The 13,252-nt window shown below is 34.6% G+C and overlaps 1 protein-coding gene across 2 annotated transcripts in view; it reads right to left on the bottom strand.

The window, feature by feature from the left end:
- The window catches only part of LOC141391986 (uncharacterized), a 281,204-nt gene extending 268,575 nt beyond the window's left edge, over nt 1-12,629 (bottom strand). For both annotated transcript variants that reach the window (XM_073964809.1, XM_073964808.1), the window contains exon 1: nt 9,875-12,629. In XM_073964809.1, coding sequence (XP_073820910.1) covers nt 9,875-11,539 — 1,665 coding nt within the window. In that variant the 5' untranslated portion in view covers nt 11,540-12,629. The remainder of the gene's footprint in view (nt 1-9,874) is intronic.
- Nucleotides 12,630-13,252: the final 623 nt, after the last annotated feature.

Below are 13,252 nucleotides of genomic sequence, written 5' to 3'. Positions count from 1 at the left end.
TATAAGAAACAGGCTATTTGCTAGAGAAATGCTTTTTTTCTTCAATATTCAATGGGTCTTATTGTTTTAGTGCTTCTTGTTGCAGCAGCTCCAAGATCAAAGTCAACAAATGCCATAGATCCATGTAACATTGTCTTCTTCATCGACAACAACAATTGACAATTGTCATGTGATGTGATGATGGGTTGGAATGGGATCGTATGAACCAGACAAGAAGGGTTCAGTAACATTTTGCTGTTCTAAGTCAATAATAGTAACAATGCCAGGCAAACGTAATTCCATAGGTAACCAAGGTGCAGGAAATGTTAGGGAGCACAACAATGAAATGTTTTTCACTTCCTAGTGGGAGTATTCTTATGGTACAACACATTTGAAAAAGATTGGCACAATAAGTGGAATTGTTTCGGGGGTATTTGATTTGCAGAAACCGTCATAACGCTGTTGACCTTATCGAATATGACGGACAATCCGCTCTATCAAAACTACGCGTATCATGATATTATTTGGCTGTGAGTTGGTAAGTTACACGAACATATTTGCAATGTTTTTAGCTGCCTGTGGTATATCGTGAAAATGGATCAAGGTGCTCCAGTAGAAAAGTCGTTAAAATTCAAATTTGCTGTCTGTTCATTAAGAAATGAGAATGCCGGAATTTCACATTTTATCTGAAGGAAAATAACTCCAGTCTTGGTGTTTGTATTTGAGATTGTGCAAAAGATGGATACATTTAGAAGTCTATTTTGAGTTCGGCTTCAAGAACAAACTTTCTGGTACAATATACCTTCAGAATTTAAAATTTCTACCATTTAGCAATCAACCCACAATTTATCTTCACTACAACAAACCTTTAGAACTTAAAATTCATCTCCACTCTTCTTAAAGCAACAATAATGTCATTATCTTGAACAAAGAAGACTGCACTATAATATCTTCCATTGTCCCCAGGCTAAACTCTGTCAAACTCTAAACTTTAAACAAAAACAAAAAAACAACAATAACATTCAACAACAAAAACATAACCAAAAATGGATAATGTTTGAAAACTGATTTGTAATAAACTGACATTGCAAGACATAGACAATGCATAGACAGACAGAAGACAGTCACTATGCCAAGCGTTTGTTATTGTGTTCAGCTTGGCCATCTTACTAACTGACTGACTGACCAAGAAACTGACATTACAATCATGGCTTTTGGCTGAGCCTAACTATTGAACAAAACATGTGGTTAAAGTCTCAAGATTGGACACAGTGAGCAGAGTACAATATCTAACTGCCTGCCTTTTTGATGTTAGCATCATCCAAAAACAAGTATTAGGCAGAGGAGAAGAAGGAGGTGGTTGATGTACCTACGCATTGTTGTGCTTTAGGCAAGATGTACTATAACAACAGCAATAATATCTAAATATACTGATTATCACTGTTATTAAGGGCGTATGCGATATTTTTACAAGTTTCTGATAATAATTGTGCGGGGTGTAGTGATTATTCAAATGGATAGTAGTGATAGAACGAGAAAATGTTTTACGGATAGACTGCACCAATATTATATAAACTTATAGAACTTGAATTGTGGATCTAATTAAGGTTAAGTAAAATAGTATGCGGTAAATTATTTAAAAATCAGAGGTAAGAAAATCATTCCTTAACGGCTAAGAAACGCGCGCATTGTCACAGAAGAAGATAAGAAGTATGCGAGTCTGGCAAGACGATATCAGAAAAATGTTAACAATGTTAAGCTTATCTATAGGTGCTATCGCACTATAAGAAGCAGAACTTCGGAGTCGAACCATTTTTTGGGTTTATCCCCGAGTCCTGGCTGAAATATTCAGGACACGTAAACAAACATTACGCAGAGGGGATTTGCCACCGCCGAACATTTTGATGTTCTGGTAAGGGATTGACTGAAGGTCTTCTGAGTGGAGAGCGGACGTGCTTACCACTGCACTATAATGTCACCCAATGCCCTATATAATAAATTACTAAATTTTGATTAACATTTTGTTCTGCTTCAACATCCATTAATGGGGTTGTTTTCAACATATTTTCAGATTAAAATATTCAAATATTCCTTAATTTTAATAATTATACCAAAAATATAAAAGTGTCTAGTCTTCGATTACATTTTCCGACTCCACAACCCTGAGGTGAAGGACCCAATAATGGATAGGAAACTACACCATTTTCACATGTAATTCGAATAATTTGTAGTTGTTGTAATTCGAAACACTTCAGTTGTATTTTGAGAATTTGAATTGAATTTCGAATAATTTCATTTGTAATTTGAGAATTTCATTTGCAATTCGAATTATTTCATTTGTAATTTGAGAATTCCATTTGATATTCGAATTATTTCATTTGTAATTTGAATTATTTCATTTGTAATTCGAATTATTGCATTTGTAATTCGAATTGTTCCATTTGTAATTTGAATTTTTTTCATTTGAAATTCCAAATGAAAAAATTCGATTTACAAATAGAAAAATTCAAATAACAAATGAAATAATTGTAATTACGAATGAAAAAATTCAAATTACAAATGAAATATCAAATGTTTCGAATTTCAAATGAAATAATCAAATCACAACTGAAATTCTTCGAATTACATGTGAAAATGGTGTAGTCCAAAATATCTCAAAATATTTTTCCTTCTAAATTAAAAAAAAAATTATTTTATTATTATTATTACAGTGTTTTATTTAACTTGCTTTGGTGTGTGTTTAGTTCAAATCTAGTAACTCATTTTTAACACAGTTGCGGTTTACCAATCGAACTAAAACTTTGCACACTTTTCAGATGTGAATGACAATACATGAATATGAAATCAAAACCAATATTGGTCCATTTTTACACTCTTTTACAGTGTTTTATCTAATTTGCTTTTCAAATCTGGTAACTCATTTTCACATAGTTGCGGTTGACCAATCGAACTTAAAATTTGCACACTTTTTAGACTTGGATGACAATACATGAATAAGAAATAAAAACTAATATTGGTCCATTCTTACAGTGTTTTTACGGTGTCTAACTTGACCCCCTTTTCAAATCCGGTAACTGATTTTTAACACGGTTGCAGTTGACCATTCGAACTAAAACTTTGCACATTTTGCAGATTTAGATGACAATACATGAATATGAAACCAAAACCAATATGGGTCCATTGTTTCCTATAGCCCCCATATAACGATACCACCCGATTTCCGGTATTTTGCTTTTCAAATCTGGTAACTCATTTTTTACACAGTTGCAGTTGACCAATCGTACTTAAACTTTGCACACTTTTCAGGTTTGGATGACAATACATGAATATGAAATCAAAACTTATATTGGTCCATTCTTACAGTGTTTTGACCCCCTTTTAAAATCTTGTAACTGATTTTTAGCACGGTTGCAGTTGACCAATATGAAACCCAAACCAATATGGCTCCATTTTGTTCCTATAGCCCCCATATAACGGTACCACCCGACTTCTGGTATTTTGAGGATTTTGTCTTCATTTTTAGCCCGAATTTGCTGTAACTTGGCATTTGGAGTTCTCAATAGTCCTTCCCCACTAAAAATTGTGGACGTAGGTCAAGGTTTAATATAGCCTCCATATAACGGTACCACCAAATTTCAAGCATTTTAATCTACATTTTCTGCTCAAATGGACTGTAATTCGGCATTTGGGGTACTCAGAGGTCAAAAAAGTTTCAGTGTTTTATTTAGAAATGCACTTAAAACTAAAAAATAATTTGTCGCTTAGCCTCAATAAATATATTCTTTCTCATGATATAATCTCTCATATAAAACGCTTGCATTTAAATGTGGTGGCAAAATTAAACGGCAAGCGTTTTATATGAGAGATTATATCATGAGAAAGAATATATTTATTGAGGCTAAGCGACAAATTATTCTTTAGTTTTAAGTGCATTTCTAAATAAAACACTGAAACTTAATTTTTTTAAATTATTTTTTATTTTTATGTTCTATTTATTTCCAATATTATAACTAGTCTCCATTAACCTTCCGTTTTTTTGAAAGAAACTTATATCAGCACCATAAGCTTTTCGAATGTCTTAAAAATCTTTCACACAGACAACCAAAATCAATACGCCCCCTAACGTGCAATTTAAGAGATTTTATAACTTAATTATGGTATAAATACCGCATTAGAGATTATTTGATAATTTGACCCTAAACGATTTATGGAAGTCATGAATCCAAAAATTATTTACCTTTTTTCTCGAAAGGTATCATAAACCCTCATTGAACGCTAATAAAAATTAATGTTACTAATACAACTCTACTGTGTTATAATTAAATTTTTTTATAACAGGAAATTAGACAAAAATGTGTGTTATAGAATTCCAAATTCCACAACAATTAGAAGTCAATGCACCCACATGCATTTCACGTTTATGATACGTCATCATAAACTTATTTCAAATTCTATTGTTTCGTTTTATTTTCATTTATAACCAACCAGCCATTCATTCATACAAGTGAGGGTTACCAACAAAAAAAATATATATATTGAGGAAACAAAATGTCTATGTAATTTCCTTTAACCTGATTTCGAATTTATGATAACATATTAATTTCCGATCAATTGTCTATAACCATTACAAATATAGAATTTTTGCCATTAGATCAAAGAACTACTCATATTATGAATAAGTCTCCCCCCTTCTCCATATTGTGTCGTTCAATTAATGCAATCATATCATTGAGCAACTGCTTCAGCAGAAACAACAACAAAACGATACCCCTTTCATCAATTATTTAATAGTAATTGCAACCAAAAAACAACAATAAAAAAGAATAAGAACAAAGACCACAATAAAATAAAAAAACTTCAATCCAGTTGGAAAAAAAGAATTAATGATTAAACAAATTACTATAGACCACAAAACTCTGTGAAATTGTATAAAAAATAAAATAAAACAATGGAAAAGGCCATCAGCAGCAGACAACAACAATAAAAAAACGAATGAACATAAAATGCCTAGAACAAAACGAACGAACAAACGAACAAACGACCAATGAATTAAACAACAGCAACAACAAAATGCGCATCAACCTTTAGCACGGCATTCATCCATCTCTCCTGTTGAACGAACAATGTACATATCTATCTGGAACTCTGTGTGAGCGATGACGAATGCACAGACAGACGTATGATGAATAAGTGGCGGAATGAATGCCTGCCTGGTTATATAGACCAGCTGATGATCTGTCGCATAGCCATCACCACCACATTATGCCAATAAAAAACTTCTAGCTACGCAATTTATTGTCAAAGCATTAACGGCAGCGCCAACGAAATGTGGAAGTGCATTGCATTGGTGGGGTTTTTATACACCGAAGGAAATTAGTTCTTCCATCACGAGAGTAATTCTAGCAAAATAATAAAGTTGTACAAGGTGAAGTTCTGACCTCACAGTCACTTAGACAAGCTACAAGCTTCGCGGGATATATAAAATTGTACATGTTACTATTATACAAGTAATGAGTGTAATCGTGTAAACAGATGCAGTGCATCGGCTCTTACAATGGTGATTTCAATTTGTTGTAGGGTTATTGTGGTCCTTCGTTGATAATATACATAGTTGTAAAGACAGATATGAATATGATAAAGGAAGCCCCATTTAAACAAGTAAAGAAGTATCTTCCTACTTTTCCAACAGACATATACAATCACCTTGTGCGAATTGAGACTTTCATCAATGTATTAATGAAATTCCAACAACATAATCGAAATCCTTTTTAAAAAATTTTTAGGAATTACGAACTTGCAGACAAAAATATAGGACTTCTTGGAACTTTTGGGGCATTTCTTTTAAAGATTATGGATTTTCCAATTAAAAATATTGTTTAACAAATCCATGATTTAGAAAATCGCAAAAAATATTTAAAAAAAAAATCCACGATTCTGAAAATCGCAAAAAATATTTTTTAAAAAAATCCACGATTTTGAAAATTGTAAAATATTTTTTTAAAAATCCACGATTTTGAAAATTGTAAAATATTTTTTTAAAAAATCGACGATTTTTGAAATCGTAAAAAAATATTTGTTTAAAAAGTCCACGATTTTAAAAATCATAAAAAAAAATTTTTAAATATCCACGATTTTAAAAATCCTAAAAAATATTTTTTAAAAAATCAACGATTTTATAAATCGTAAAAAAATATTTGTTAAAAAAATTCATGATTATGAAAACTTTTGAAAAACAATTTTAAAATCCACGATTACGAAAATCTTTAAAAAATATTGTTTCAAAAAAATTCGCTATTATGCACTGCGATAATATTAAAAAAATATTTTTTAAAATATTCGCTATTATGGTACTGAAAATCATTAAAAAATATGTTTTAAAAAATTCGCTATTATGGTACTGAAAATCATTAAAAATATTTTTTTAAAAAAAATCGCTATTATGGTACTGAAAATCATTAAAAATATTGTTTTTTTAAAGTCGCTTATGGCACTGAATCAATAAAAAATTATTTAAAAAAATACATTGAAAATGATTGCAAAATAATCTGAAAAAATCCACACTGAAAAACATTAAAAAATACACGGTTACGGCACTGAAAACCATAAAAAATATTTTATATAAAATCCACTCTTCTGACACTGAAAATCGTTGAACAATATTTTGAGAAAATTCTAAAAAATATAAATGCACTGTTCATAACATTGTATCATTAGATACAGTCAATCCATTGTCCTAATTTGAACTTCTATATCTCAAAAACGGTAAAAACTACGAAGATATCATAAAAGTCAATCTTGTAGAGAATTTTCATAGCTACAACATTTTCTTTAGTCCCACTTCGATAGGACTTGCGGTTTCCAAGCGATTTGTTTAAAAAGCGCTCCGGCGATTTTTTTATTTTTGTTTTTTTTTTTCATCTATGAACATTGTAGTTTCAGAAACCGCAAAACTTCCCAGGTGTCGGAACCTTCCATTTCAATTTTGTTCAAGACCACCGTGTCCACTTTAAAGACCTTACAAAATATTTATTAAAAAAATATTTCCTGCTCACAGAGAAAATAATAGATGTTAAATTATAATAAAGTATTGACCGTTATATTTTGAGCAAATTTAACTGTACACTGCGAACTCGGACAAGTTTGGAGACTACATTTCCATATATTAAAAATTTTTGACTCAGATGCTTCATATTTATGGAGAATCCGAAATGTCAATTCCGTGGAAAATGTGGCTAAAAACCTCAAAAATCGGGAAATAATACGTGGGGACTAATACTATTAAAACTTTACATAAACACATATCCCCGAAGGGACAAGGGAGACTTCACTCATATCAATGAGTCCACGTCCATGATACGTGACGCATCTTTTACCGGCAAGTCCGAACTGCGTGTCTTACGGCACCACATGTAGAGAAGCTTTTCATGGCTGAAAACTCAGGAATGTAAGCCAGCAGTGATTGAACCGCAGACCTTCTGAGTGCAAGGCAAGCGTGCTTACCTCTGCACCACGGTTCCTCCCTTAAACAATAATCTATTTATATTCGGTAATCAGACTTCTGGTTCAAGGCGTGGTCTGATATAGTACATATTCGCACTTATGCTAATTTTATAAAAAACATAAGTTTGGAGGAGTCGGTTACTTCGCCGGTGAACTCTCCGGAAACAGCCATCAATCGATACCTAACCCAAAAGGTTTGAACATTTGTGGAAGGAGATCAACGTAGGAGTGGATCAACATAATCTATCTTGGCATTTCATGTAAGTTCGAAGAACTACAATGGTTTTGGACCAAATAGGGTACTCCCTTTAAGAGTTATCTGGTGCAAAAGCCATTTCAGTTGGTAGCTGTAAGGGTTTTTACAGCTTTAGGGTATTTATCTCAAGCAATAAAGATTTCTCCCCCAAAAGGCGACCGCGAAGACTACTTGCTGTAAAAATTTAAAACTATCCAAAACCTGTTCTTAGACTACCTTCGCTAAAACATTTGAAATATTCTAAACACGAAGATCTATGACTCAAGGAAATACTAAGATGTGCAAAGTTTGGAAAAAGTCGATTGCTACCTTCGAGGGTTATCTCGCGCACAATTCTACCGACATTTTTACTTTTGTGGCGGAGGTACCCGAAGTAGTGGGCATATATAAGACATTCTACGTTCGAAAAGAATAAATACAATCAGTATCAGTCAGATTTGCCGATAGAGATATACCCTCGCCAGATAATCCGAGAAGTGGCCGTAAAATGTATTAAAGCACAAAAAAGTTGTAATGGTGCGAAGATACCCGAAGGAATGAACAGACATATTCCATCATAGAACTGGATCTAATTTTGAGAGTATTATCTTTCTATAGTTATCGAAACTAAGTAACTAATCACTTTAGTTAGCTGCCGTAAGATTTTTTCGAACTTTAAACGAAAATTCCGAACTTTTGTGAGGAGGTTCCCGAAGGAGTTATCCGATATAGAACATCCTGAAACTTGATGTATGTTTTGTGGAAATTTTACGATGTAGAAACATTCGGCCACATCGGATATTAGATTTGTAAGTTTTCGTGCTCATGAGTCATTAAGATTGGTGTCGGCAGGGTTTTTTAGATATTTTTGGGCCATTATGAACTTGTCCCCAGAGTTCCGATTTGCTCCATTTTACTATCGAGTGAAAAATACTCCCGAGTGAGTGTAATCGAAGAAAACGAGTTCTACAAGAAGTTTACACTCCACTCTTTTGTTTTATGTGGCAGCGCTCGCGATTTCTCCTTGTTGGAAAATAATAGTGAGAGTAATGTTGGAAATAGAATAAGCATTTACTCTGCTGATCTGTGGTTTCGTGTGTTATTTTCAACGTAATTGTTCTGTTTGCAGCTGCTGATTGAGAAAATGCTGACACTTACAAATAAAACAACGGTATGACAAAAGATAAAAGAGTACTCGGAAGGAATAGAATCTGCTCGATTTCGAGCGTATTTTACTCCCACTCGAAAAAGAGCATGTGCTTTATTTCTAGTGGCCTAGAAAAATAGTTTCTTTTTTACTACTGGCAGGAGTACTCCCGCACTAATTCCAGTAGAGAGTGAAACTCGCTCGCATTTCGGAGCTCTTGTTGTCCCACCTCTATTACAATGGTGAGTACAATCTGCTGCAACAAATTTCAATACGATCTCTAACATGTCCTTATCTGCAACTGCGGGAACATTTTTGAAATTTTGTTGAGGAGGTATGTACTAAAAAATCATCGTCAAATTATGTGAAGCAGATTTGGGCCAGTCACACTTGGGATCTAAAACCATTATTTCGATTTTACTAAATAGAATTAACTTTTCGTTTACTCTCCAAACTTTTATGTATGTTTGGATTCAAACATATGTTATTTTAGAAACTGTTGCAAACAAATATTTGTGGATACAAACACATTATTTGTTTGCACCCAAACATATTATTTGTTTGCTGCATTTAGTTTTTCCTGCGTGTAGGGATCGAACCGAAGACCTTCTGGGTGCAAGGCGGCGTGCTTACCAGCTTCTGTTCACTTTTCTTTTTTCCGCTTCGGCAGCACAGGAAAATTCCATTTTTTTCTCAGTGTATCTGGAGGTAATGCTATGAAAACTCTAAATCGTTTCACTAGTTCCATTGTTGTTGGTGGGGAATTACAAAGCTATTGGTGGAGGGCATTATCATTGTACGAACGGGTAAACGTTAAATAAACACAAGTGGTCTGTTTTTTTGTAAATAGTTTTTTGTTGTCTGCTGTTTTAAATTAACAAAAAGGCACAGAGACCAAATTACACTTTTTGTTTTGTGAACTGAAACTGATAAGGTCGGTTTACAGATCATCAGAGGGAACGCCACAAAGGTAAAGGAGAGTTGGGGCTACTACAACTACAACAATAACTTACCTCATTTAAAGCTGGACGTTTTGCTGATGATGTTGATTTGGATGCTGCGGAAGGATATTTATTGTTCTTTACGCTATTGGAAGCAGTATCCACTGTAGAAGATCCGGTTGATGGACGTCGGGAACGTAATGCTTGCATAGCTCTTTGATGTTGTTGCTGTTTGCGATAGTGTTCATGTTCAATTTTATTCCATTTCTCATCGGAAAAAGTGTCATCATCACGATTATCGTTGTTGTTGTCATTTGAAACCGGGCTGTCATAATCCTCATCAAAGGAATTACGTGCGGGTGGTTGTGGGCGTTTTCTCGAAGAATACGACGAAACGGATGCTGATGGTTTGTAGGGATTATTTCTCACTGGTGCCGTGTAACGTTTAACATTGATTTTTGCAGTATTGGGACTTGGAGCAGATGGACTCTTGTTATCATCAAGATTATCATCTTCATAGGAGTAATCGTCATCATCATCCAAATCATCATCGACATTATCAAATTTCAAAAAATTGTCTCCGTTGTCAGCTGTTCCTGAGTTATCCTTTTGGGCATCCAGCGAAAGAGAGATACGTTTAAATTCTTGCTCTTTGTCCTCTTGTTTCTGCTGGTCCTCAGCACCATCATTGAATAAACGATTATGGGGATTATAAAAATGTTTGTTTTCTTTTCCCTCCTCCGTCTCGTCGTCCCCTTCCTGGGGCCCTTGAGTGGTTGCCGGTAACCAGGCCATTGGATTGCTGTACAAACCATCCCGATCGAAATAACGGGGTCTCATAGTTGTGGTTGTCGTTGTGGAGCTGGTTGTTGTTGCGGTTCCAGTGAAATTGTGCCGTCTATGATGATGCAAATGTTGTCGTTGATGATGGCGCAAATGTTGTTGTTTGAGGTGATGTTCATAGTGTTGTCTGGAACGAGGTGGTGGCAAGGGCCATTTAAATTCATCCTCTTGATCCTCCTTTTTCTCCTCAGCGACAGCATGCTTGCCATGATGACGATAATGTTGTTGTTGTTGTTGCTGGTGGTGGTTGTGATGCTGCTGCTGATGATGGTGATGCCTTTGATGATAGTGTTTTGGTGGCAATGGTGTAATGGGCTCTCGTAGAGCTTGCTGTATTTGTTGATATCTAAGATGACGATTATTTTCTGATTGTGGCTTGTGATCTGGGGACGCTGGCATCATGTTAGAAGTTTGTGGTAAACGTTGCATCATTTCTATGTCTTCGTTCGATGCTTGTTCTTTCCTAACATTTGACATTAGTGGTATTTTTGCACCATTACTTGCATCACCTTGATGGTTGTCATTGTCTTCGCCATCATCATCGTCGTCATCGTATTCGTGGTCTTTGCCTTGTATGGAGCCAGGAAAGGCATTGCCAAGATCATCACCAGCAGGGTTGTTGTTGCTGTCGCTGCTAGCAAGCATAAAGATGTTCTCACCTTTTGCTGTAACGGATCCAAAGTCTTGCAATGAGGAATCCGCTGCAGCAGCAGAGCTTAACTGGGGCCATAAAATCAAACCGATACAGCAGCCCAGAAATATCAATAACATTAAATTCATTTGGCCAATGAGTCTTCTACGTTTGCGTGGCATATGATCCCAAGATTTCGATGAAGGAGTTAATGGGACAGACAATGCTGCTGGTGGTAGTTCCATATTCTTTAATGCTTTCATCTTGACAAGCAAACTGATGTTGCGAATTTCCTTTATTGTGGTTAAGTTTGTTTTGGTGTCAGTAATTTTTACTGAAATTTATGATGTTTGTTAACAAAAACCACTTAAAAACACGTTTTTTAAATTTTATTATTTTATTTTGCTTTTGGAATATTTTTATATCCAATATTTTTTATTTTTCAAATTGAAATCACTTTAATTCTTTAAGAATTTATTTTTTTTTTAATTCTTTTGTTGTCACAATTTTCACAAGAACATTAAAAAAAATGTTGCCTCTGACATGACAAACAGACAGCCAGCCACTTGAATGTAATTGCCAAATGACTTGGAGAAACGCACCTTTATTTTTGCGGGTAAATAAACTTTGCGGCTTCAAACACAACGACCGACCACGTTCCTAGCGTTTCCACACAGCAGCCAACACAAAAATTTATTATCGATTGAATGCTGCTGTCTGTGGCTATGCTTGAATTGCGAAAGATTTCCTCCTTCGCTTTACAAGAAATTGAATTGTAATTTATGCAAATTTGAAGCTTTGATTACACTAAACGCGCGCATTTGTAATATTTGTTTACTTTTTTATGAAAAGTTGTTGTAGTTAAATAATTTTCAAGTTCATTTAAACACGACGCACACACACTCTTTTGAACATTTTACAAGAGCTTTTCTCTCTTTGCCATCGACCATAAAGGCCATTCAATAAATCAATCAAAGATTTTTTCACATAAATTCTAATTAAGCCAAAAATTATTTGCCACCGGAATTTTGTTGTTTGTTAATCTCTCACTTCTGGCCTGGGTCACAATACCGTCACACACACCGATTCACTCACGCACGCACGAACACTTGCTGTTTAGAAGTAAGGAATGAAAATTCCAAAACAAAAACACCGTTTGTTGTTGCCATTCACCACCGACGACGACTCAACAGCAGCAACATTAAAATTGACAAAAATCTTTTTTCTTGTTGTAAATAATTTTTGTAATGTAACTGTGACTCTCAGAGAATTATTTTTATTATTGGCGTTTTCATCAAAAAATTCCACCGTCAATACGAACAGTTAAACACGAAGTCAAGCAAAAAACTAAAATTGAAAATCATCCAGCTATCGCATACAACGTCCATGCGTTCAAAACATGTAAACAAAAACAAAGAGTCTGAAACATAGAGCAACTAAAAAGCTGTTGTTGTTGTTCTGGCTTAGTTACATTCGTTTGTCAGCAGCACTCCGTAGCAAAAGATACAAACGAACGAATGAATGCAGTTACATGCGCAACATCAAACAAAGCAACATGTTGTTACGCAGCCACCACCGTTTTCACGATACAATCCACTACGACATTGGACTCGCAACCGAGTGCACACACACACACGTACACAACAATAACCAGCATGCTCTCCCAGAAAAATCAAAACAAAAATCAGCTGTTTCTGTTGTATAACGGATTCCATAACATCGATACCGCAACATAACTTCCACAAATGTTGTTGGTTGCAGGGAGCGGGTGTATCTGTGTGTGTGTGCATTTTCCTCTCAACATGTTGAAAGTGCAAGCGATGCAAATGTTTATACCCCCAATAAAATGTAAACAAACCATTCATAGTTTTGTTTCTTAACAAAGCACAACCCCACTTTTACAGAGCATTCTACAAGGGTATTAACAGTCTGGCGAATGGTATGGAACATGGATTTCGAATACGGTAGATTTTTTA

This window comes from Musca autumnalis, unplaced genomic scaffold, assembly GCF_047663935.1.
Source record: "Musca autumnalis isolate F117 unplaced genomic scaffold, ASM4766393v1 scaffold_2, whole genome shotgun sequence".
NCBI classification, from domain to species: Eukaryota; Metazoa; Arthropoda; class Insecta; order Diptera; family Muscidae; genus Musca; species Musca autumnalis.
The sequence above is the reverse complement of the archived record's forward strand: the minus strand, read 5'-3'. Positions and strand labels throughout refer to the sequence as shown.